Raw genomic sequence first — 27,198 nt, 5'->3', positions numbered from 1 at the left:
TGTGCAGTGTTCCATATAGGGCTATCACTTGGTACACTGCCCTGGTACCTTAACCCCACAATCCATGCTTCTGCTGGAGGTAATTAGATTTTCAGAAGCCTGAGCTCCAACAACAGGCCAGCAGAGTGGACAATGAACACCAGTAATTGTGTGGTCTGGATGGTCAGGGGGCCAATAAGGGTAAAGGTAAAGCAGGATTGGGGAGTGGGAGCTTTTACTTGTGATTATAAAAGACTACACAGTATGAATCCACTATTCCTAAAGTAAATAATTTCTCTTTTGGCACTGTACATTTTCTTATCAATTTTCTCATGGAAATTTGTATTTTCTTGTTCATCCTCTCTTGGCTGTTTATCTCCTCTTCTTATATTTCCGGCATTACGTTGATCACATATGCCACATAATTCTGCACTATATTCTCATATTTCAGATAAGCAACCTCCATTTGGCTGTGATCACTTCTACACAGTGATGATCTAAAATAGAGATGATTCCCATTTTGCTTATATCTGAAACTGCAAGTGAATATGTGAAATTATTTTGCCATCTAATCCTGCTGTGCCGCTAATCTAATCTTTGAAAAATTTCAAACCATTGGTATAGATGTGTGTAGTGCTTGTTTAAATAATGCTAGAGCCATATTATAATGTTTCCAGTCACAAATACAGTATATCTGACACATTATAGCCCATTAATTGGCTTATTGGCCTGAGTTCTCTAGGGAGTGTCACAAGTCTCCAGGGTGCTCTTGAATATGACTTATGCTTCAGCCAAATCACAACTGTGAATGCCAGAGCAACTGCAATGTATGCGCAGGTAGCAAAAAGTACTTTAGTATATTTTCTGGGAAGAATATGGGTGCATGATCTTACATACATATGTATGTTTTTCAGTTATACTCATCTGAGTTCTGCCCAAAGTGATTCTCTGGTTTGAAAGGATTTGTTTCTTCAGCTAATTTTTATCAAGCATAAATTCAATATTTTTAGAAATGGGAATGTAGCTATAGACAGGCCAGATGAATGTCATGTTCTAATAGAGTTTATCTGCTAAGGAGGAAGGCAAAAAAGGAATAAGTAAATAAACAAGCAAGATCGTGTCTGACAGTAGTTAAAATTATAAAGGAACTAAAGCAAGTTGTTGTGGTAAAGAATGACTGGGGCGAGGTTATATGTCTGGTGATTTGTGAAGGCCCCTGTGAAGAAGTGTTAGAAAGTGGAAATATGACCCAGGAGGAGGAACCAGTCATGGTGAGAGTTCCAAGCAGAGGGAGCAGCCTCCACAAAGGCTCTGAGGCAGGAACTACTTTGGTATTCTGAAACAGGAAGAAACACTGCAGATGAGTGTGAGAGATCAAAGGAGCAGGATTTGAGGTGCTTAAAGCTTTTCTGTCATGGACCCTTTGGCAGTCTGTCGAAGCCTCTGGAGCTCCTCTCAGAATCATATTTTTAATTGCATAAAATAAAATGCATAGGAACACAAAAGGAAATCAATTACATTAAAATAGATATCAAGGGGCTGGGGATGTGGCTCAAGCGGTAGCGCGCTCGCCTGGCGTGCATGCGGCCCGGGTTCGATCCTCAGCACCACATACAAACAAAGATGTTGTGTCCGCCGAAAACTAAAAAATAAATATTTAAAAAAATAAATAAATAAATAAAATAGATATCAAAATATTTAAAAGACAAAGTTTCAGTATAAAATATAAGTGCTTCATTATTAACATATTTTGTGGCCAATATAATACCCAACTTTGAAGTAGCAAGATTTCAAAATATCCGTAACAGTAATAATGTGATATAAAATATATGTGATTATTAGTGACAGAGTCACAGGAACTGCTAACTCCACTGAGATTTTCTGCATAATTCAATAGAATGCTAAATTTTTTTCTTTTTTTTTCTTAGATCATTTTTTAATTTGTTCTTTTTAATATATATGGTAGCAGATGTTTTTTGACATATTATACATACATGGAATATAACTTATTGTAATTAGGATCCCATTCCTCTGGTTTAACATGATGTAGAGTTATATTGGTCATGTATTCATATATGAACATAGGAAAGTTATGTCTGATTCATTTCACTGTCTTTCCTATTTCTATCCCCCTCTCCTTTCCCTTCATTTACCTTTGCCTAATCCAATGAACTATTTTTTTTTTGGGGGGGGGGGCACCAGGGATTGAACTCAGGAGCACTCAAACACTGAGCCACATCTCCAGCCCTATTTTGTATTTTATTTAGAGACAGGGTCTCACTGAGTTGCTTAATGCCTTGCTGAGTTGCTGAGGATGGCTTTGAACTCGCAATCTTCCTGCTTCAGCCTCCCAAGCCACTGGGATTACAGGTGTGCACCACCTCACCAGGCTAATACATACAGTGAACTTTTATTCTTCCCTTCCCCAACTCCCATGAATGCTAAATTTCAGTTCGAAGTGGGGGTAATAAGAATGAGATTTTTTTTTTCTTATCTCATCCAAAATTACAAATGCTATGACTCCTACCATGGATCCCTTAGAGCTCTGTGGACTACAGGGTACAAATAAATACCTAAGACTGAATCATCCAGGGCTTTGTAGAAAATGGGGAACTGTAAGCAAGAGAAATGGTGTATCTTGCTGCTTTATTGAAACTGGCCTTAGGGTAACAGGAATGGAAGAGTGAGAAAGTAAGGAGAATATTATGTGGTTCAGAAGAAAGATGAGGGGTTCTTGGAAAAGAGTGGGATTAGAGAGATGTGAACATATTCAAGATATGCTGGAAGAATGATAGGAATTGCTGATTGCTTGAAATATTGGGGCAGAGGGATGTGGAAAGGGAGAAGTAAGGATGGTACTAAGTTTGTTTATAAGAGCCACAAGGTGTTTCTGTAGCCACATGCAGGTATGGCCCCACCCAGGAGAGGAATAGGTTTGGTGGATGGTGGATCCAGTGTTCCATCGTGGACCTTATAAAGTCTGAGCTGTGTATTGTGCACATGGAGAGATATCAAGTAAGCAAGTAGGTCCACAAGCCTCAGGCTCGAAGAGGGTTGGTCTGAAGGATGATACATGTACTCTGTATTTGAACTGATGTTTTGAGCTGAAAGGGAAACTCAAGAGCTCTGTGGCATCACTATGACAATTAGAGACTAAGGGTCCTTCCCTCAAAGCTGTACCTTCCTCACTTCAAGGAAACTGTCTCTCTCTTTTTTTTTTTTTTTAACTCCCCTACAGAGATGAAAGAACTTGATAAAGGCCACATAGCATTTGGGAGAACCAGCAATTGGAAGCTGTGTCCCATCTCCTGCTTCCAAACCCATGTTTATTCCCTGCACAAAGCAACTTTGCCAAATTTATCTAAGACTAAGATTTTAGGTAGTATAAAAGAAACTGAAGGAAACCCTGAAAAGAGATTAGGCTGGGGGTTTCAAATACTGGTTCTTCCACCATGGAACCTTGAACAAAGTATTGTTAACCTCCCTGGGCCTTAATATCCTGATCCAATGGGAATAATAACACTATCTGAGGTTTTTAAATTCAGTGAAACTAGCACATGATAAGCCCTGAACACATGGTTTTTGATGAAACCAGAGTTGCATAATTTTTAAAAAGGACATTTGGTATTTTTCTCAAATATTTCAGGGTAATTATCTTCTAGGGAAAAAAAATAGTAACTGAAACAGTCAAAGGTTCTTAGAAATTTACTAGATTTCTCAGGCAATTTCATGACCTATGGAAGGAAAGATAGTATGCCACAGTCCTTTTTATTCAAGAAAAAAAAATAGAAACTACAGGCTTTTCACCTAGTAGCAACAAAACAATGTATAGATTCTTCTCTTGGAAAACAAATATATGTGTGGAATGCTTTCTCTAGTCTAGAAAGCTAAAAGCAATGAACTTGATAACTTGGTGTTTACACACCAGCAATCTCTCCTTTCCGATCAATTTAATTCATCTAAGTAATACTATAAGTTCATTTCTGGCCAGGGCCGCTAGCAACTCAATTGTTTATTCATTCATTTTCATTAAGCATCTACTGTGTTCCAGCATTGTTCCTAGGTCAAGACAAATAAAGCTGAGTAAGAATGAAGCCCCTGCTGTTGTGGTGCTTTCTCTCAAGTGATAACAGTGAGCAGACAAGTGAACAGACAAATGAATGGCATCCTCTCAAAGAATAGTGTGTGCACTGGAGAAAATACAGCTGGGTGGTGTTCACAAGTGTAAGGAGCACTTTCAGGGAGAAGGGGCTATTTGAGCTGAGACCTAAATGATGAGGAGCCAGCTGTACAAGAACATGGGCAAAGCCTGTTCTCCATATGGCAACAGCCACAGGTACCAGACAAAAACGAAGGAAGCCAGGCTTGGTAGTACACATCTGTAATCCACCAGCAGCTTGGGAAGCTAAGGCAGGAGAATTGTAAGTTCAAAGCCAGCCTCAGCAAAATAGCAAGGCATTTAGCAACTCAGTGAGACCCTGTCTCTAAATAAAATATAAAAAGGGCCGAGGATGTGGCTCAGTGGTTAAGCACCCCTAAGTTCAATCCTCAGTACCAAAAAAAAAAAAAAAAAAGAAGGGAAAGCTAGTAGGAGGCATGGTTAGAGTGGTGGGAAGGAATGAGGTCAGGCCAGTCCAGAGTCAGTCCAGAGTTTGGACTTCATTCTAACCATTGGGGAATTTTGATCAAAGAAGGAACATCATGTGATTTCTATTTCTACAAGTTCACTCTGACTGTTGGTTTAGGATTGAACTGTAGGGAGACCAGGATGGGTGCAGGGAACCTGTTGCCTCCAAGTAGGAGATGATGGTGACCTAGGAATGGTAGCAGTGGGAGAAAAGTACATGAACTGCAGATGTGTGTTGAAGGTCGTGCCAGCAGGACTTACTGAGGTGTGGGGTAAGACTGAAAAGAAACAGGAATGCCTGGGCATATGGGAGGGTGGAGTTGTCATTGTCACTGATATGGAGTAGATTTGGAAATTAAGGGTTGTGAGTTACATGCTACATCAAGAGCTCTGTGTTGGGCAGATTTATTTTGAGTAGTCTATTAGTCATCTAAATGAGGATGTTGAATGGGCTGTTGGATATGCACATCTAGAGCTTTGGAGCAAGGCCAGTGCATGAGCAGATCCTCTGGTAAGTTTTCATGTGAGGTGCATTGCTTCAAGCACGGTTTGATGGATATCTAGAGCAAGCATCTCCTGAGATCCCCTGGAGTCAGAATCTCTTTCTGTATGACTCCAGCTGTCCTGGAAGCTCACTGACAGACTGTGGAATTCAGGGACTTAAACACTGGGAGGAGTTTGGTTTTGTTCTGTGCTCTGTTTCAGTTAACTGAAAAGCATTGTTTCAAATCATGTAAGAACCTATCACTTCCTCCTGATCATCACACTGCCCTCTTCATATCCCAGCACCACAGACAAGCAATGCAAGTTAGTGCAGAATGTGTTGGGCTTCCAGAATAAGACCCAGCCCAAGAAAGGCAAGTGCTTGTTAATAACTCTGCCGGTGTCTGGTTAACAGGAGACACTCAGGCAGATAAACCCAAGTGAGTAAACACTGTGAGGCCATACCTTCTCTTTTTTTAATTCCAGCTCCATAAATTTGTTATGGTTTCCCTTCTATCAGTTTCTTTCATTCTCATGATGGTTTCTCATTAAGGAGATTCATGGGGAAGGATATAATCGATGAGAGCTATTAGCCACCAGAGTATAATCTGGTTCTAGTGCAAACTGACCTGCATGATGTCCTGTCCACCTTAGAGATTTAAACTGATTGACTCAGAGTCTGGAAGGCAGAATCTAATGTCCTGTAGCACCACACCACCACCACTACCACCCCACACAACCTGACCCTCCAGTAAGGGATTTAACATATTGACACTGTAATTAGATGGAAGCCACAATCAACCCACCCCGAAAGCAGTCTCTGGCTGGTGCCTGTTTACCTTGAATGCACATTTACAGCCAGTGAATGATGCTGTGTCATTGGTGGTAGAATGCTGCTTTAATTCCCTCAACTGGTTCAGGCCCTGCTAATTACATTGGGGCTTTTGTTTGGTTTGGTTGGTTGGTTGTTGAACTTATTTCCAAGAATAGATCAACCTCCTTGTTCAGGAACAAGTTAGTGATTGGAATGAAACCTCTATAGAAAAATAGGCAGCTCACTGCCAGAGCTTTCAACAGCATGATCTTTGTCTGCTTCATGTTTTTGATGAACAAGAGAATAAGAGGCAGGAAGGATGGCCTAGGCTGCCCACAGAGCGCTGGCAGCCACATTGGTGGGCCTGCCTGGTGAACGATGCCATACAAATTTATATTCTTAATCAGTGACCTTGGCTTTTAGAATACAGCCAACTACCAAGTATAAGATGAGGACTGAGGTTAAACTAAAGGCTCTTTAAGAGTGGCATTTTAGTTGCAATGGCTATGCACAAGGGGCAGGATGAAATAATTGGTATCATCCTAAGAGAACCACAGTAAGTCAAAATTCTCCTAGGGATAAGAACAGTGAAGAACATGATCATCCCTTCTCCCTCCACCCACCCACCATCCGATTTTTTACTAAAAATGATAATGTACTATAGTGGTTAAGAACACAGTCTTTGGAGCTGAACTATCTAGACCAAAGCCGAGGCCAATCTTATACAAATTATTTAACTTCCCTGGGCCTTATTTTCCCTATCTATAAAATGATGCTAATAATAATACCCCTTTTAAAGATTATGGAGGAGGAATAAATAAATTATTACATATAGCATGTAAGATAATTCTTGGCATATACTAAGGGCTGAGGAAACAGGCTGTTGTCATCCATTCAGCAGGTGCTGTACTGGACACCACTGTTATACAGGTGGGGCCCAACAGGAAGACGGACACAAATGAGCCGACCATCTACCTGTGCCTGCCCTTTACTGAGAACTCAGGAGATGGGGACTACTACAGAACAGCTATGATACTCATTGAATAGTTAAGTATAACCAATAAGAGAGGCAGAAGACATATAACAACCAGAAATGTAATAGAAAAGTAATTGAAGAAATCAATTTTTTTATTACTAATTAGGACAAAATGTGTGATAATGTACCTGAGATTAAGTACCCAGAAATTAGACCTCATTGTAGTTTGGTAAAGGAATTAACAAAGAACAGAACAGCAGCCTAAGAAAATTTTATAAAATTACCTATTTACATAGACGAAGGGTAAACACACACACACACATATTTACACAAATTATTCATGTTCATTTGAGAAAAATAAGAAGATACATACCAAAAAAGTTAAAGTATACTCATAACTTTACCACCACCAAAAATAGCCACTATTTTGCCAAGTATTCCCTGGTTGTTGTCTGTGTAAATATACTACATCTATGTAAATATAAATTTCTATGTCTGTGTAAATATATCATTACATACACAGGATCAAAGTACACATTCTGTCCAGAAGAATTTATTTTCTACTCAGCAATATATCTTGTCAATAAATATTAAATGCACATTATCACTTGAAATTACTATATGGTATTCTAGTTTAAGTAAATTTCATAATTTATTCAGATAATTTCATATTGTTAGAAATTGAAAACTGTAATCAAATTTACTCTACTTTAATAAATACCCTATATCCAAGGTATTTAGGTACTTTGTCAGTAGTCCTTACCATGGCTCAGGACAATGATTTTTCTTAACAAGAGATTATTTTTCCTTATTTTTTATTGGTGCATAGTGATGAGATTCATTGCTATATATCCATACATGCACATGATATAACAATATAATTTGACCAATGTCATTCCCCAGTATTTTCCCTTTTCCTCCCTTCCTTTCTCTTCCTGGTCCTTTTCCTCTACTCTACTGATCTCCCTTTGATTTTCTTGAGATCCCTGTCTCACCCCACTTTTCTTTTCCTTTTTCCTCTCTAGTTTCCACATATGAGAGAAAACAAACAACACTTGACTATCTGAGTTTGGCTTTTTTCACGTAACATAACGTTTTCAAGTTCCATCCATTTTCCTGCAAAAGACATCATTTTATTCTTCTTTATGGCTAAATAAAACTCCATTGTGTGTGTGTGTGTGTGTGTGTGTGTGTGTGTGTGTGTGTATGTATATATATATATCACATTTTCTTTATCCATTTATCCATTGATGGACACCCAGGCTGGTCCCATAGTTTGGCTATTGTGAATTGTGTTGCTACAAACATGGGTGTGCATGGATGACAATAGTATGATGACTTTAATTCTTTAGGATAAATGCTGAGGAGTGGTATGTCTAGATCATATAGTGGTTCTGTGCCTAGGCTTTTAAGGAACTTAAATTAGTACAACCACTATGATTTCCATAGTGGTTATACTAATTTACAATCCTACTAACAGTGCAGAAATCAATTATTACCTCTGATTGTTCACAGGCCTGCATTTGTATGAGAAATAAGTAACATATAGGCTTCTGAAGAAAATACAGATTTCATATAATAGTATCTAAGAACACCATACCTAAACATGACTAGCAACAAACAACAAAAGGAGTAAGCTGCCCCCAATAGAAAACAATCAGAAAGTTGGAACAAGCTATTGTAATTTCTAGCTTGTCTTTTGCACATTTATTTTAGGGTCTGCTGAATATTGAACCCAGAACCTCATATATACTAAACATGCACTGTACCATTGAGCTACACCCTCAGCCTCTGCACATTTATTTTACATGGGAGTAAATAATGATTCATAATTATCTCCTTCCATAACCGAATCATTGCATTGGGCCCTGTCAAGATAAGTAATGCAGATAAGTATTGCATTAGTGTTAATAAAATGTGTCCCAAATTCCCAAGCAAAAGAAAGGAAGGGCCGGTTTGGTGGCACACGTCTGTGATCCAAGTGACTCAGGAGGCTAAGGTAGGAGATGGCAAGTTCAAGGCCAGCCTTGGCAATTTAGTGAGACCCTGTCTCATAATTTAAAAAGGGGAAAGTAGGGATGTGGCTCAGTAGTAAATCACCCCTAGTTTCAATCTCCAGTACCACCAAAAAAAAAAAAAAAAGGAGAAAGAAAAAGAACTGAAGCTGTAGCCCAGACGGTTAGTGTGTCTGTGCACATATGTGGCATATTTATTAAGAACCTACTGTGTTCCATAAAATGGAGGCATAGTGGTGAGTAGCCTGAACTTCCTTCTGCCTCCAGGGAAAATTCAAACTCTGAGGGAACTGGATTGCTACAATTTGGACACCTTCATTTTAAGAATTTTAATGTCTTGCAATTTCAGTTTTCAAATATTTCACTAATACCACATCTGAATAAGAATAGAAAGATCCTGATCCTCTCCTCAGTTCAGCCTCTGAATCACCTGGAGCAATCATTTAACCTTGCTGAGTCTCTGTAAAATTGGGATAATAATGCCCTATTTCTGCTCTTCACTTCATGGCGCTATTCCTTGTATTTAGTCAAGAAAATGTTAATTAATAACAGCTCTCTGAATTTCTTTGAAGCTGCTGAAATCTCTGAGGCAGTGTGACAACACAGGGCAAGGTCAATATATTTGTACTTGGTAATTTTTGTATTTATATTAAATACTTACAATGCTGTATTTATATTCACAAACATGTCAACAGATGCTTATCTGTGTCTTAATATTTATTCATGTTCAGTTTTGAGCTGAAATTGACTTCTTTGGCCCATCTTTGATAGGTTATCCCTGGAAGTTGGTTTGTTGGGGATCCAAACATCCATGGAAGGATCCTGCCCAGCCAACTTGCTTCTGAGCATTTTACCTCCTCTCTTCTGCTCGTTTCATGAGGCTTCCATCAACCCTTCCTCAACTTGTTTGCCCTCTTTGCAGCTCTTCTGTTTCCTCTTTATGTCCTTGAGAATCATGATCCCTTCCCTTTCCAGTTGGTCCACTCGCCCTTGTCATGCCCATCATTATCCTTTCCCTCCCACCAGTGGTTTTGCAGGAGTTGCTGCCCTGCCTACTTGGTGTGTCTCCTCTAGCAACCTGTCATGCTCCCATTGGGCACCAACAATGTGTCAGCAGACAGACAAAGCTGGGATCTGTTTGTTGGTGGAGACAAGATGGAAGACAGAGTCCACCAGTGGGTCCCACCCCACTCCATCATCTGTTTGATCTCATATCTTCTCAGGACTTTTGGGGCTCTGCCATTACTACATGGACAATACAATAGTGATACCAGTTATCTGAGGTTGTATGTTAACACTAATCTAAGGAAAAGTCACAAGGCTATTATTAGTTTGTGCTGACAATAGTATGTAAGCTTTGGATGACATTGTAATCCATTGTAGAAATGGACCAAGGGAAGCATTTCAGCAGTTATTCAGCAGTTACCAAGTGGGAAGACAACAACTCTGTTTCCCTTCCTACAGAAATTCTCATCTCTGGTCTTTCAACAGTCATGCAGTTTTCCTCATCCTCTTTGGGGTTGGTTCATTCAAGATGGTAGCACTATCAGGATGTCAGAGGGGTTCCTAACTGAGGAGGCTCAGGGTCCTAGAAGCCAAGAAAGGGGCATTACTGAGTTCATGGAGTCAAGTGAGTCTCATTCTGTGTGAGGGTCCCCAAGACCACCCTTAGGCTCAAGATTCTCTAGAATTCATAAGATTTAGAAGAGCTGTTATACTCATGGTTATTGTTTATTACAACAAAAGGACACAGATTAAAAGCAGCAAAGGAAGAAGAAAGTGCCTGGAGCAAAGTCTGAGAGAAACCAGCACAAATTTCCATTTGTCATTTCCTAGTGGAATCATATGGAAATACTTAATTTTTCTAGCAACAATTTGTAATAGTACAGGTAAAGAAGCTCACCTGAGCCCTGGTATCCAGGCTTTTTATTGGGTTAGTCCCATAGGCACACAATACCCATACAGACCACAGGTGCTGAGATTCCTGACCCCTAAGACAAAAACAGCCATTCAACTTAAATCACATTATTAGTAGAACTTTCTGATCAAACTGGTATTGTGTGGCTCAAGGCCTCAAGCTCTCATTGGGCAGAAATTACAAAGACTCAGTGTTCTTTTCTTAGGAGCCATTCCAGAACCAAGCCTTTCTTGGGGATTTGCAGAGTTTGAACAACCCAGGCCTGCTGAGTTAACCTTTCTCTGCACATAGTCCCAGGGTCAAGGCTTTGGCCCCATGACCAAATTTCCTAACCCTCATCTGAGGCTGCCAGCCTCCCTCACCTTCTGTATTAGTCAGCTTTATATTACTACAATGAAATACCTGAGGCAATTAACTTACAAAGAAAAACAATTTATTTTGGATAATGATTCTAGAGGTTCAAGTCCAAGATCCTGTCCATCAGTTTGGTTTTCCAATGAGGGTGGCATGTCATGGCAGGAGCATGCATCAGAATGAATGGTCACATTGTTTTTTGTTTTGTTTTGTTTTGTTTTTTGGTACCAGGCACTGAACTCAGGGGTACTTGGCCACTTAGCCACATCCCCAGCCCTATTTCATATTTTATTTAGAGACAGGGTCTCACTGAGTTGCTTAGCACCTCACTCACTGTTGCTGAGGCTGGCTTTGATCTCACATTCCTCCTACCTCCACCTCCTGAGCCATTGGGATTACAGGCATGTGCCACTGTGCCCACCTAAGTGGTCACATCTTGAGCCAGGAAGCAGACAAAAATCAGACTGGAGTCCCACAGTCCCCTTCGAGGGCAAAACCTCAATGACCTAACCACCTCCCACTAGGCCTCACCTCCTGAAGGTTCACAGCACCTCTCCAACCCTCTACCCGGGGACCAAACATTTATATCTGATCCTTTGGGGACACTCATCCAAACCACAGCACCTTCAGAGAGTACACCCTCTCCACCTTGCCTTCCACCGGGGATCACTATGATTCAGAATAGTAGCCTTTGAATTTCTTTCACAAAAAGCAAGTCAGCTACAACAAGGACATTGTAAACTATCATTGTTATTATTACCATAATAATTATTATTCAAGGGGAAGAGGCATGACAATGAGCTCTTAATGCTTCCTTCTTATCTCAGAACAGGTCAGAAGTGCCTTTTCCCAGATTCTGAGGGCAAAAACAATTCAGAACAGTGTGTCCCCACTCTACACTGGCATTAACCTTCTCCCTTGCTTTTCTCTGTCTCCCTTTTTCTGGCAGTGGCTCAGAAACCCTGGCCCTCAGCATGAGAAGCGGACCTTGTTTGGAGACATGGTGTGCTTCTTGTTTATTACCCCGCTGGCCACCATCTCGGGCTGGCTATGCCTGCGGGGCGCCGTGGACCACCTGCACTTTAGTAGTCGGCTGGAGGCCGTCGGACTGATTGCACTCACTGTCGCACTCTTCACTATTTACCTCTTTTGGACACTAGTAAGTATGGCCCATGACTGGGGGTTCAGGCCAGCTGGAGCTGCCAGACTCCCAGCTGTAGCATATCTCACCTGCCCAGTACAGCACAGACCTTCAAATGCTGAACAAAGTGTGTGATTTGATGTATTTCTGCATGTGAGTGTATATGCATGTGTGCGTGGGTTTGCACCACAAGGAAGAACAGAACAAATAAAGAAAAAGCCCAACTTCTGAGCATCCATCAATCAAAGACACACACCTAGGACATTTCTCTCCTCCAGTAGTCTCAGACTCCTCCTGTTATGAGAAATGGCACTTTCCTTCTCTTGTTTATGTTTCTCATTTTTGCTGGGATTGTAGTATATTGTGAATGATGCACTTGGCCGCTGTTGCTGCCGCCGCCTGCACAGATCATGAATCCTCCCTGCTGGTTATTTTCTTCTTATGTCCCAACACAGCCTAAAGTCTTTGTTGGACGTGGAGCTGCACTTTGCCTGATGATTATTCCCTGTGTTGGGATATTGACTCTGCTGCCCATAAAAGCACTAATTTATCTAGCTGAGAAGCTGCCACCAAAGAAAAGCCATTTCCCAATAAGTGTTCCTGCTGTATATGAGGAAGAATTTTTAAACATCTTTTTTTTTCATTCTTTTAACTTTATGCAGTAAGTTGATGGCTCAGGCACAGTTGGCAGCACCCACAAAGTACAACATTTGCTCTCTCTTAATGCTTCCCTGTGGGAACTGCGGGAAGGACGTCACTTTCCTCTTGAATGTTTTCAGAAACCCGGTGCCCTGCTTCCTGGCATTACTCTCCTGTGCCTGCTCATTTCTAATCTGAGCACGTTCCATTGTTATTCAATCGGTGTTTCCTGTCTAAAGTGTACCTTGCCATATCCCATAGCACGGTGTCAGCATGTGGAAGCTGCTTCTCAGGCTCACACTTCCTCCCTCCCTGTGTCTCCATCAGCTGCTACTCCAAGGACCCTGCTCATTTCCCTCTTACTCATCATGTGGTTCTGCCAGCCTTGTCTGGCCCCTCCCAGGAGAGTGTTCAGACAGCAAGAGGACACATTTTAGTCTCAGGAAGAGGGACATGACTTGAGCCTTGGTAAGCTGGGAGTTTTCTAATGCAAAGAACTTATCTGAGTCTTCCAGTTAACTTAGATATCCTGTTTCCAGGTTAATGAAATTCCAAATGACACTGTTATTACCTCCCCTAAAAGTCCATGCTTCCGAAGTGTCCTACTTCATTGTGAATCAAGCAATGAAGCTGATCCAGAAGCTTCTATTGTGATGAAAGAATGGTTAGAAATAAGAAATTAAATAGTCTAACTACATCTATCTTTCTATTGACTACACCATCTTGGGAAAGTCATTTTACCTCTCTGAATTTCAGGGGCCCCTTCTATAAAGTGGGGGTGGCAGTAATGACCATATGGCCAACTTCCCCTCATGTTATAAGATTGAAATGGAAGAATACATAGGAAAATACTTTGGGAAATAATAATTATGTGTAAGTTTTTGCCATATTTAGACTTTTTCTGCTCTGTAATTTTTCTTAGAAGATTTCCTGTGATGAAGGATGGATGGAGGTGAGACCTACATGCTGGGCTTTCAAAACCAATTTAAGGTCTTTTTGAAAACTTGCTTTGTAAAGCCACACACTTTCCTAACAAGAAGGAAAAGTGGGAGGGCAGGGAACAATGGATGTGAACCTATTTCATCTCCTATCTCAGGTGAAAGGAAGGTTTGGGTGGAAAAGGTACTTAGACTAGGCTGCCTTAGAAGAACATACTTCATTTCAGAAATGTGTCTGAGAGATGGTGCTGCATAGTAAAAAGGGCATGCATTTAGAATCCAGAGGCCCCGTGTTTAAATCTAAGATTTAGCATCCTAATATCTTAGTAACTCAAATAGGATATTTAACCTCTCATCCTTCCTCTTATACAAAAAAAAAATGGAAGAAATAATTTATAACCCCTGGGTCAGTGGTTATTATGAAGATTAAGTGGGATAACACCTGAGAACATATATCCAAGCACCTAGCACAGTGCTGGCTCAGGTTGTCACCCTGTAACTTCCCTCCCCACCCCCCACTCCTACCTTTCCCCAGCCCTCTATAAAATGCAAAGTAGCAGGAGGAAAGAAAGGCATTTCTCCCCTTTGACTGGTGTGAAAAACGTGCTGTGGAGTCAGCTCAGCAATAGGTTACTGAATATAGAATAATTCCTTCCCAGATAAATGCTGTACTGAGCAGCCCTGGCAAGAGCCGTAATTCAGAAGCTGACAGCACTTGGAAACTGCCCTCCGGCAGAAACCCATTGTAAACAAGCTGTCAAGCTTAAGGAGAATATGCTCTGAAAATGTCTTAGATAAACAAACACAGTGTCAGTCCAAGCCAGGCTCCTCAGAGGAGCAATTCCTTGAAGGGCCTTGCCACCCTGTGCTGTGAAGAGGGACAAATGGTCATGCCACATGCCTCCAAGTGCCTTTGGACTTTGTCATGTGGCCATCAGGAACCATCTTGATGCAAACTTGGTGTTCCAGAAGCATACCTGGAACCCAGGAGGCCTGGCCCTCACCCATTTCTACCCTGTGAGCTCAGGGTAGAGTGTCCCAGAAACATCACTGTTCCTGTAACAAATGACCTGAAGTCCATGGACAGACACAGAAAGAGCTTACTGGGAACCAAGTCCATGCTAGCATGATGACACTGATGGACATGGTGTCGGCCCCAGTATAGGGCTGCAAGTCAATGCACCATGGGGCCCAAGTGTTTCTGTCACACCACTGATGCCGACAGTACCCAGCATGCACCAAAATGAATGGATGGCCTGGTTCCTCAAAGGCAGACTGCTGGTCCCTTAACTCCTTTAAGTTCCTATTGTGAAGGGGGAAACATCCAGTAGAACACTGTCCCAACAAGCCTCACTGTGGTTTTGACACATCTCCTACAGGTAGCCAGAGAAGGTTTGCTAGTATTTCTCCATGGTAAATTTACTACCAGTCTTCTTCTCTTCCACAATATAGTCGGAGAGAAGCAAGCTGGGCCCATGGCAGGGAAGGCAAATAACCAAAACCCCAGCCCCATCCATATACTTAGGTTATACCATAACTTCCGAGAGAAAGGGCAGAATCGAAAAATGTAATTAGATTTCCCAAAGTCGGCTGTGACTTCACCACAGCCTTAGTCACCTCTCTAATGGGGAAAGATGGATATTAACATTTCCTACCCCTTCTGCCATTCATAGTAGTTGCAACTCGTTGTAAACAGACTCTCCCATGATAGGAAGTTGGTAACTATCCTTTAGATACAAACATGAATAAACTTGAGGAAATCAATCCTATAAGAAGTAACATTTTTAAAATGATAACCCTATACCTTTTCTTTCTCTTCTCTCCAAAAAAAAAAAAAAAAAGAAAATTCAAAACTATCTTTTAAAGCTCCTAACATTTTATTTGTAGTGTCTTTTTTAAAACGTTTTTTAGATGTTGATGGACCTTTATGTTAGTCATTTATTTATATGCGGTGCTGAGAATCAAACCCAAGGCCTCACACATGCTAAGCAAGCACTCTACCACTGAGCTACAACCTCAGCCCTGTAGTGTCTCTTTTTTAATTTTATGTTGTTTGTTTTTTCTTTACTACTTCTTTATTTCTCTACATTAAGCCTCCTTTTTCCCTATGATATTGCATTGTAGGGAGGGAGTGTTTTGGAGCATCTAGAGACAGGGACAGCCATCAACCCAGGGCAGTGCAAACCTGTGGTCTCCTCTGCCTTGTGCTCAACTTCCTTTATTTTCCCTGATAAGGAATAGTCTTCATATGATGCTTTCTTCAGTGATTGAATTTGCCTGCAGACTGTGGTGGTTAATAGCAATTAAATAGCTTAATAAGATCTCATTTGGTTGTTGATACAAGTGGCTTTCTTTCTTTTTCTTTTTTAAATATTTTTAGTTGTAGATGGACACATCCCTTTATTTTATTTATTTATTTATTTTTATGTGGTGCTGAGAATGGAACCCAGTGCTTCATGTGTGCTAGGCAAGCGCCCTAAAACTGAGTGACAGCCCCAGCCCCTTTCTTTCTTTCTTTCCTCCTTTCTTTCTTCTTCTTCTCCTTTTTTTTTTTTTTTTTAATCTTGGCCAAGGAACAGGGAAACCTGCTAAATCCTTGAATCTCAATAATACTTGAAGCAGCGCTTCTTAGACTTGAATGTACATGCCAGTCACCAGGGGATCTTGTTAAAGTGCGCTCTCTTATTCCTTTGGTCTGGGTGGGGCCCAAAATTCTGGATAATCTAATAAGCTCCCAGGAGATGCAACCTGTTGCTGGCCCATGACCACAACTCAAAGTAAGGCCTAAGAGGAAACAGCTCAATCTCTCTCTTTTCAGTTTCTCTGTGCCTAAAGAAGAGTCACAAAATTGTCATCGTCTTTTTCAGGCCCAGAACACCACCACATATGCAAGGCTGACTAAGTGTGTTACGTGCTTTATCTCAGATGTTGTTATTCACATTTTACAAAAAAAAAAAAAAAAAAGTCACTAAAGCTTGTTGATGACAAATAACTCCACGAAGTCAGGCAGCCACTAGGTGGAGGATGAGGATTCCAGCTCTGGGGCCTCAGAATATGAGGCCTGCTTCCTGAGTGTACCCACAGCTTCTCAGATTACTAATGCCCAGTGTGCAGAGAATCTTAACAGGTTAAAGAAGGGCCTCTTGATTTGAAACTCAGCTTTTCTTTAATATTTCCAGATTTCAGACTTCATTAGCACTTGTCTTCATTCCACCTCCTTCCTGCACTTGGCCCTGAAAGCAGGCTTTCGGAGCTTCCCCTCTTACACTCATGAATAGCAGCAGGAAAGAGTAGAGAGACTCAAGCCTAACAAAAAAGAAAAAAACTGATTTACTTTAGTATGTTCAGGGCCTTTGGAAAAAGTACATCTGTGTGAGTTTAAGAGCATACACGTTCATACTCAGTCTCTCTGGCTCTCGGCTTATGTCTTCTGCTTCCTTGCCTCAGGTTTGAGCGAGTAGCCTTGAATTTCATGGTTCAGCCATGAAGGCTAAACAAGCCCCTCTGATCAAAGTCTACTCTCTGTTCTACTTCTACAAATGCTGAGCTTAAACCATCAGTTCAGCCCACTTTCTGACTCCCATGGACCCATACTGAGAGTCTACACAACCTTCCTACCCCAAGACAATTACACAGTCCAGGCCTGGGTGACTGGTCACCGTGAATCCATGGACACCTTTCTTGCTAGCACATACTAGATATCTGGATGCACTCAAACTGGAATCTACTCCCATTTTTAAAATGCTTCTTCAAAAGTATAGACTTTGAATTTCCTGGGCAGGCCATCAGTTTATGCCAGCCTTCTCCAAAACAAACAGGTCAAAGTTTGTCATTCCAGCTTTTTTACATAAAAAGCAAGTGCTTTGGGGTATAGTTATGTCACAATTGACCATAGGACTCACTGCTTACACTATCAGGTATAATGTAAGAAAGGCTTTAGTTTGAATCTGTGTTGCAATCAGAAATATTAGGATCTTTATTCATTTATTCATTCACTTTCAGCAAACTCTCTTGAGCAATATAAATGTCGGACACTGTGATAGGTGCTGGACATGCAACACAGAGCCTTCTATCAAGTTGCTCCTGCTGCACAGGGAGAGAAAAACAAGCACAGCACATAGAGTGCTCCATGCCATGTTCAGGGCCACCAAGTACAGTTGTTACAGTTTGTCCACAGCCCAGTACAGAGGATGTCTTTTGTATCACAGTGCAAATGGGATCCTTTGTAGTGCATGTCTAACCTGCAGGAAACTATATTAATCCCTAGTATTCCCCACTGAACAGAGGAAGCTGGTGGAGCAGATAGGTACACTGACCATGTTCCACAGCTGGACGATGGCTGGTGGTGTACCTAGTCTGTCCTGCTGCCTCCAGCAAACCTTTTTCACAACTAAGATCTGGGGGGCCCTGAAATAAATCCAAACTCAGAAAGAACTTTATTTTCCTGTTCATATCCTGATTAGCTATGTGGAGAGAAAAGGGAAGTCATCATGTAAGCCCTGTCATGTTCATACATGGAGCACTTTGGTTGATGGCCAGTAATATCCCAGCACTCAAATACTTGCTAGAGCTGTTGTGCCCAGAGTTCTTGCCCCACTGCAAGGCTGCAAGCCTCTGAAGCGGCTTTATGTGGCAATATTATTTCTTAGATTGATTATCAACTTCTGCCTACCTGTATACCTTCTCTTATTTTTCCTCTCCCATCCCCAGGTGTCATTTAGGTACCACTGTCGATTGTACAACGAATGGCGTCGGACCAATCAGAGGGTGATTCTCCTCATCCCAAAGTCTGTCAACGTACCTTCTAACCAGCAGTCCTTGCTGGGCCTCCACTCAGTCAAGAGGAACTCAAAGGAGACAATTGTTTGATGTTTGTGTTGGTTGGTTGATTTGTTGTTTTGGGTTTGGAAGTTTCTGCACTGGGGCCATGCACTGAGCCACCTCCAAGCCCTTCCTTAACCTTGTGGGTCTAAGAACATCCAGAGCTGTGTTAGCACATCGCCCGAGCAATGAACTCTGCCAGAAGAAGGCAAATGCTGTTTTTCTTCAAATCGTGGATGCTGCAATCATATGATATTTGCTAAGCTGCCAAACATGTTTATTTAGCAGATACTCTATGGAATTTTCTGAACACCTCTTTAACATGTGAGGAAGGTTGTCCTGCTAAGGATGCAATTCAATTCTTCCTTTTTTATTACTATTTCAAAATATATATATAAATATATATTAAACTTAGACGATAATCAAAATCGAAAAGCCAATGTAAAAACTGGTTTCTTGGTTTGGATGGGTTTCATTTGGCTTAGTTTGTTTCCCGGTTTCTACTGTGGACTCTTTGGGGGTAATTTGATAGCTTGAGTGGTCTTTTTCATCTCTTTCGTGTCTCTTACTCAAAGAGGCACCATAATGACTACAGAACAGGTCGTATGTTTAAAGGATGTTTTGTACTAAACCTCATTTAATTATTCAGTTTTTAAAGGGAAAAAAGGCGTGGCAACTCTCCACACAGTGAGCTGTTTATTTAAATATCATTAAGAAGAAAAAAAAATATGGTGAGAAGCACCTCCTTTCAACCTGTTTGGTACTGACAGCTCATAGAAGCTATTTTCTAATAATAAATATCCAGTGTGTGAAAGACAAACCCTACTGATTGCAATACTCTCTCTTTTTTTTTTTTAATCGTAAAACCTGTTAAGTTTCCTCAAAGTAGGTTTAAAAAAGAAAAAAAAAAAAAGTAAAGCAAAAAGGTTGGTGTTATCCCTCCCCTTTCATTGAGTGCATGTCTTAATTCTGCATTCCTAATGAATTGGTGGATCATTAGACATTTCTAGGAACCCTAGACCTGTTTTGCATATCAATTAGCATTCTCATTGCTCTATTGAATTTGTAGCTTGACAGGTAGATGTGACAAAAAAGCCTGTCCTACCGGTGCACTGAGTCTAAGACCCCTTTGTCTGATTTTTTTTTTAAACCCCACACAGTGCCTTTCCTAACCATGAGCCAATTCTGTCACAGGCCGAAATAGACTTTTTCTAAGGGCTTCGTGTCACCCTTTCATCCATCTCAGCTCAGAGTGTCTGACGCTTAGCCTGCTTTGTGTGTGCTGAAGCCAGGCAGCGGACGTGTCTTGCGAGGAGGACACTGGCTGCGGAGGCTCTTGCAGGGCTGTCTGCCACCCACGCGCCGCGAAGAGAGGGCGGGACCAGCTTCCGGGCACACTTAAAATATGGATTTCTAGAACATGACCCACATTCTGAGTATCAATGCAGCCTCCGCCTTATGCTCCCCAAGTGGGAGAGCGAAAAGTGCAAAGGAACATACAACAGCGAGGATAATGATTTTTGCCTGCAGATTGATGGAGCTGATGCAGGTGTCCCCTTTGTCGGACCGAGTCCTCCATTCACAGGCTGCTCCCCGGGCTGCCCGGGGAAAACAGCTGTACTGCTCACCCCTGCAAACCTCAGATGTGCTTTATGGCTTGTGACAATAGATTTCCTCCCCACTACGCTTCACTTCGACACTTCAATTCCAGTAAAATACATCTCGGCCCTTCTGTTTACGCGGCCCTGCTCACCCCTCTGGGCTGTCATTAGCTGCGGCACCATCAACCGTTTCTTAATTGACCTTTTAAAAATGCTGGACACCACTGGCTGCACGCAGCTGTCACACATTAAATTTCCAGAGCAAAAAGTGCAACTTGGTAGCCTGTAATTGCGACACTGTAATACATAAATGACGGTCACCCAGCCTCTCTGTGCGCTGTCAGGTGAACTAGTGGCAACCTCTCAACCAAATGGCAACCTTCCCTAGAGTACCATACCCTGCTTCTTCCAAGAATTAAGGAATCCATGGATCAGAATCCATATCTGTTGAGGCTGGCTGCAGAGAACCACTATCACAGGCAGGCAGCCAATTTTCTGGGGTTCCTGTGCTGAAAAGGGTAGCACATTAATCCTATACTTGGCCATGCCTCTTTTCCCTAGAGATGCATCCCCATCCTGGGAAGTAAAGCGGAGTCCAACTGGGAAGGGGTAGATTGCTTGTGGGGTGGAAGGCAGGACACCCCTGGCAGCCAAGAATAGCATCAGCACTTTTTTTCTCAGGTCACCATCCTGGACCTCCTAGTGAGAGGCTCTGATCTCCATCAATACCAGGGCCCATCTGGAATTCTGAAGACTACTGGGTGGCATTCAATCTCTTCTTGGTCTTTTAACCCTGAGGTTGTTCAAGGTGGGAGAGTTTAGGGAATTGCAGCATAGGCACAAAGGTACCTAGCCAACACAGCATGGGAAGGGGCTGCCTTCATGCTGTGCTACATAGAAGGGCTGCATGTGCCAGGAAAAGGGGATGCCTTTTGCTAATTATCACAAAGTTGCTAGTAGAATGTCAACATTCTTGCTAACTTGTATTCTTCCTTTGCTTCTTTATTTTTGAAAGATCAAAAATGAAGCAGAAAGACAGGTTTGGTGATGTGCACCTGCAATCCTAGCTACTAGGAAGGCTGAGACAGGAGGATTGAGTTTGAGGCCAGCCTGGGCAACTTAGTGAGATGCTGTCTCAAAATAAAATAGAAAGAGCTGGGGATGCAGCTCAGTGGTAGGGCACCTGCCTAGCATGTGTGAGGCCCTGGGTTCAATCCCTGTCACTGTTTAAAAAAAAAAAAAAATGAAGCAGAGGAAGGGACAAGGAGTGGGGGCAGGTAAGGACCCTGGTGTCTCACTGCATCTCTTCCATACTCCTTGCTGTGGTACTATCCTACTCATTTTTCTTGAGACTATCATGTGAAGACAAATGTGCATCACAGTAAAGCCAGAGAGGGCAATTGACAACTAAAATATTCCTGGTATGCTCATGCCCCCCGCCCCAGTTTTTGCCTGTTTCTGTGCTTGTCTCAGGGGAGGAGCATCCACAGAAGTTCTACAGTTCCTCAGAGAATTGTGAGCAGACACTGAGATGAACTGAAAATTCAATTGAGAATAAATAAATGGCACCATTTGGAAGTTACTCTGATTTGTCTTTTGTTGTCTTGGTCCCTCCTGCCCCAAGTGCTGGGGCTTTGCCACAGATTGTCTTTCATCTGGACTGTAGCCACAGTCTTTTCATTTTCAGTGAAAGTACTCATCTGGGGCCTGGAGGAAATGGAAGTGAAACCACAGCTCAGGCAACACCATACTTGGGCAAGCAGCTGGCTACAGGTTCCTTGTCCTCCAAGGGTTTTCTTTGTTCCCCACTGGGCAATGTCATTGGCCAACTCTGGGTCTGCACCTGCATCTTTGTGTCTTTCCCTCATATTTGAATGCCCTTGACTTTCCCTAACACTCTACACACCTTACAGAGTTGCCCATACTAGGGAATGTCCAAGGCCAAAAGAACCCAAGGAGGAAAGACAGCTAGGAATTAAAATCAGGAAATGCTTCCTTACCACTTCAATCCAGAGTGTTCCTGGAAACTGCCTAAAGATCACCCCCACAGCATGTAGTCCCTAGTGCTAGATGAGAAATGTAGAGTTGTGAATCTGAAGACTGATGTGGGATGGGACTTGGGACAGTGGGAGGGGACAGGGTTCAGAATGATTTTTAGGAAGAAAAAAGGTTGGCACCATGACAGCCTGGCTTGACGCCGCCCTTCCTGGCCAAGCACACAAAGGATCTATTGACTGGCAGACTGACTGCATGAAGCCTGGTGCCGACGAGGTTATTAGAGTCATAAGAAATTGGCACCTGGGTAGTGATGCCTTGGCAACTACTATCTCCCTCAAAATGTGTCAGTTCTGCAGAAATATGGGCTTTCATCCACCTTCTTAGCTTCACAATAGTTTGTGTCTAGGAGCTGACTTTAGGACATCCTGCCTTTCCTGCTCTTCTAGTCATTCCAGAGTGATTCCGACTCTGCTTCCCAATGTGATGGGGTGAAAAAGAAAAGCAGCTATGGAATCAGTCTACCCAAATTCAGCTCCTGACTCTCTAGTGTCCTGCTGCCAATTGTGGAAAAGTGACCCACCATCAAAGCCTCCATTTTGCCTCTGTAAAATGACGATACTACCTACCTCATATAGTCCTTGCATAAGATTTGTGAGACTTGGTTCTTTTTCGCAACGGGTTTGCCGCCAGAACACAGGTGTCGTGAAAACCACTGCTAAATCAAAGCCAAAATGGGAAAGGAAAAGACTCACATCAACATCGTTGTCATTGGACATGTAGATTCGGGCAAGTCTACCACTACTGGCCATCTGATCTACAAATGTGGTGGGATCGACAAAAGAACCATTGAAAAATTTGAGAAGGAAGCTGCTGAGATGGGAAAGGGCTCCTTCAAGTATGCCTGGGTCTTGGATAAACTGAAAGCTGAACGTGAGTGTGGTATCACCATTGACATCTCCCTGTGGAAATTTGAGACCAGCAAGTATTATGTGACTATCATTGATGCCCCAGGACACAGAAACTTTATCAAAAACATGATTACAGGCACATCTCAGGCTGACTGCTGTCCTGATTGTTGCTGCTGGTGTTGGTGAATTTGAAGCTGGTATCTCCAAGAATGGGTAGACCCGTGAGCATGCCCTTCTGGCCTCCACACTGGGTGTGAAACAACTAATCGTTGGTGTTAACAAAATGGATTCCACTGAGCCACCCTACAGTCAGAAGAGATATGAGGAAATCGTCAAGGAAGTCAGCACCTACATTAAGAAAATTGGCTACAACCCTGACACAGTAGCATTTGTGCCAATTTCTGGTTGGAATGGTGACAACATGTTGGAGCCAAGTGCTAATATGCCTTGGTTCAAGGGATGGAAAGTCACCCGTAAAGATGGCAGTGCCAGTGGAACCACATTGCTTGAAGCTTTAGATTGCATCCTGCCACCAACTCGTCCAACTGACAAGCCTTTGCGTCTGCCCCTCCAGGATGTCTACAAAATTGGTGGTATTGGTACTGTCCCTGTGGGCCGAGTGGAGACTGGTGTTCTCAAACCTAGCATGGTGGTCACCTTTGCTCCAGTCAATGTCACAACTGAACTAAAGTCTGTTGAAATGCACCATGAAGCTCTGAGTGAAGCTCTTCCTGGAGACAACGTGGGCTTCAAAGTCAAGAATGTGTCTGTCAAAGATGTTCGCCGTGGCAATGTTGCTGGTGACAGCAAAAATGACCCACCAATGGAAGCAGCTGGTTTCACTGCTCAGGTGATTATCCTGAACCATCCAGGCCAAATCAGTGCTGGCTATGCTCCTGTACTGGATTGTCACACAGCTCACATTGCTTGCAAGTTTGCCGAGCTGAAAGAAAAGATTGATCGCCATTCTGGTAAGAAGCTGGAAGATGGCCCTAAATTCTTGAAATCTGGTGATGCTTCCAGGATAGCCCATGTGTGTTGAGAGCTTCTCTGACTATCCTCCTCTGGGTCGTTTTGCTGTTCGTGATATGAGGCAGACGGTTGCTGTGGGTGTCATCAAAGCAGTGGACAAGAAGGCTGCTGGAGCTGGCAAGGTCACCAAGTCTGCCCAGAAAGCTCAGAAGGCTAAATGAATATTACCCCTAATACCTGCCACCCCAGTCTTAATCAGTGGTGGAAGAACAGTCTCAGAACTGTTTGTCTCAATTGGCCATTTAAGTTTAATAGTAAAAGACTGGTTAATGATAACAATGCATCGTAAAACCTTCAGAAGGAAAGGAAAATGTTTTGTGGACCATTTTGTTTTTTTTGTGTGTGGCAGTTTTAAGTTATTAGTTTTTAAAATCAGTACTTTTTAATGGAAACAACTTGACCAAAAATCTGTCACAGAATTTTCAGACCCATTAAAACAAAGTTTAATGAGAAAAAAAAAAAAAAAAGATTTGTGAGACTTAGCTCCCAATAGTTTATAAATGAATGACAGACCTTCCCATCTCCCTCCTTTTCCTCACTGTTGCCACCATCTGGGTTATTTTGTTCTAGCATGGCTTTCGAAGAACAATTTTAATAATCAATTTGAAGACTGTAAACAAATTGTTTTAAACCCTTTTCAAAAAGAAGAGGAACTAATTTTAAATAATCAACCAATATTTATTGAGCATTGTTCATGAAAGCAAAAAGAACTATTAAAGACCCTTCTGGGGGTTGAAGTTACTGACTTGAGATCTTTGAATGATGTGTATATTTTTGTTTTTTCTTACATTTCCTGGTACTGGAGCCTATGGCTAATTGAGAAATCATTACACATTAAAAAAAAAAAAAAAAAAAGCTAGTTCTGGGTCTGGTGCTACAGAGAAAAACAAATGTCTATCAGTTGTCTGGGTTCCCAGAAATGAGGGATCATGAGTCACTGAAATCACATCCTGAGCCTTCTTGGAGGCTCTAATTCTGTGCACAAAGACAACAGAGTAAGATTCAGTTTCTTTGTTTTTAAAATACACTTTTCACCTACCGGGGTCACAGTTTCCTTATGAAGGAAATGACTAAACAAATAATTAAGTTAATCATATACATTTTGGTCCAGAACAAATTTCTCTTGTATGTATGTATTTATTGTGGTGGTAGGATGGAAAGTGATAAACTTTTCATTCAATTTGCTTTACCACACTTAAGAAATGTGTTCCCACTGGGCACCATGTTGAACATCTGTAATCCCAGCGGCTTAGGAGGCTGAGGAGGACCACAAGTTCAAAGCCAGCCTCAGAAATTTAGCAAAACCCTGTCTCAAATTTTTAAAAAGGGAGCTGTGAATGTGGCTCAGTGGTTGAGCAACCCTGGGTTCAATCCCTGGTGGATGGGGGGATGATGTTTCCATGTCCCATGCTCCTGGGTGCTAGGTTAATCATTCTTGCCTTGGACTTGTTTCAGGGTATCAGTTTGGTTTGGAAGCATCAATCAGTTTGTACTCTGAAATCTAAGAACAGCCTTTTTTTTTTAACTGGTTTATTATAAAGAATATTACCAAGGAGAACAATGAATACCCAGTGAAGAGATGTACAGGACAAGGTATGAGGAAAGGAGCAAGGAGTCTCCTTGCAGGAACCCCCATGTGTTCAGCTATCTGAATCTCCATGACACATTTTTTTCACCATCTGTCTGTACAGGTCATGAGCCAAGAACTTAGAAAATTTCTTACTTTAATCCTCATAACAATTTTACCTAAGGCTATAATAACAAAATTCAGTGGTTTAAACAACCATAGTGCATCTCACTATTCCATGGGTCGGCTTGGACTCGGCCGGGCAGTCCGCGGGCAGTACCTCTTCTGGGGGTCTTATATCATTAGATGGCCTGTGTGCTTTTCCATGTGGCCTGACTTTCCATGTGCCATCTCGGTTTTAAGGGTTTTCTCATTGTTGTTGGAGTCTAGAAGAGGTAAGATATTTCTGTCCTGCTTCAACTCCGGGGCTTGGAACTCCCAGAGCAGCACTTCCTCTGCATCCTATTGGTCAAAGCAACCACAGACCTTGATGTGGTAGGAGCTTCACAGACTGGGATGAGCAGAAGCTAATCTACCCAGACTAATTTAAGGATGGAGGAGTTCAAGGAGAGAAGTTCATTGCCCAAAGTAGCAAACCTAGTAAGGGGCAAAGTTGCGATTTGGTCCCAGGCAATCAGCTGAGGAAGTCCAGGCTCTGTGCTATGATGTCTCTGAGTGGCTAGCTATAAAATATTTTTCCCTTCATCCCTAATCTCCACTTTCATCTCCTTCCACCATGAAGCCCACAAGCTAATATGTTCAGGTGTATATTTCTGTAAAATATATTGGTTTTGAGCATATATCTTAAATTTGCATAAAAGGTATCATAACTGTGTTGGGGGGGTTGTTTGTTTGTTGTACTTGGGTTTTAACCCAGGGGTGCCTTACCATTGATCCACATCTCCAGCCTTTTTATTTTGAGACAGGATCTCACTAAGCTGCTTAGGGCTGTGCTAAGTTCCTGAGGTTGGCCTGGCATTTGCAATCCTCCGCCTCAGCTTCCTGAGCTGTGTTGCTGCATGTGTATCTAGCTCATTGCTTCTGATGACTATTTGGAATTCCACTTTCTATTTCCATTCCCTTAATGTTACCTTCAAGTCCCTGACCCAATCAACACACTGGGGTGGACATCCTAATACACATTACCTAGGTCCCATGGGAGATGTTCTCTGGGTTACTATCCATGAGTGGGGATGCTGGGTTATGGATGTTGACATACTTAAATTCACAGTTTTTGTATCATTTTCCAGGACTCCTTTAGATGCCCTCCAATAGTGGTCATTTTCTCATTTCTCCATATCCTTTCCAACACTATTATTGTTTTTGATTCATTTTAGTCAACCTGATAACATGAATCTGTGTCTTTCTCCTTGTGTCTGTTCAAATT

General features: G+C 42.0%; 1 protein-coding gene and 1 pseudogene across 4 annotated transcripts in view; both read left to right on the top strand.

Moving 5' to 3' along the window:
* Nucleotides 1-23,135, top strand: part of MARCHF3 (membrane associated ring-CH-type finger 3) — a 175,123-nt gene extending 151,988 nt beyond the window's left edge. For 2 of the 3 annotated variants that reach the window (XM_081298412.1, XM_081298411.1), the window contains 2 exons: nucleotides 12,116-12,325; nucleotides 18,595-23,135. In XM_081298412.1, the coding sequence (XP_081154538.1) occupies nucleotides 12,116-12,325; nucleotides 18,595-18,753 (369 nt within the window). In that variant the 3' untranslated portion in view covers nucleotides 18,754-23,135. The remainder of the gene's footprint in view (nucleotides 1-12,115; nucleotides 12,326-18,594) is intronic. The other variant, XM_081298413.1, reaches the window with a different exon arrangement.
* Nucleotides 22,958-24,483, top strand: LOC308651402 (elongation factor 1-alpha 1-like; annotated as a pseudogene). Its single transcript has one exon. The product of its transcript is annotated as an elongation factor 1-alpha 1-like (transcript).
* The last annotated feature ends 2,715 nt before the right edge of the window (nucleotides 24,484-27,198 follow it).

The sequence above is a fragment of the Spermophilus citellus genome, assembly GCF_964194105.1.
Source record: "Spermophilus citellus genome assembly, chromosome: 1".
NCBI classification, from domain to species: Eukaryota; Metazoa; Chordata; class Mammalia; order Rodentia; family Sciuridae; genus Spermophilus; species Spermophilus citellus.
This window is presented reverse-complemented; position numbering and strand designations above follow the sequence as displayed.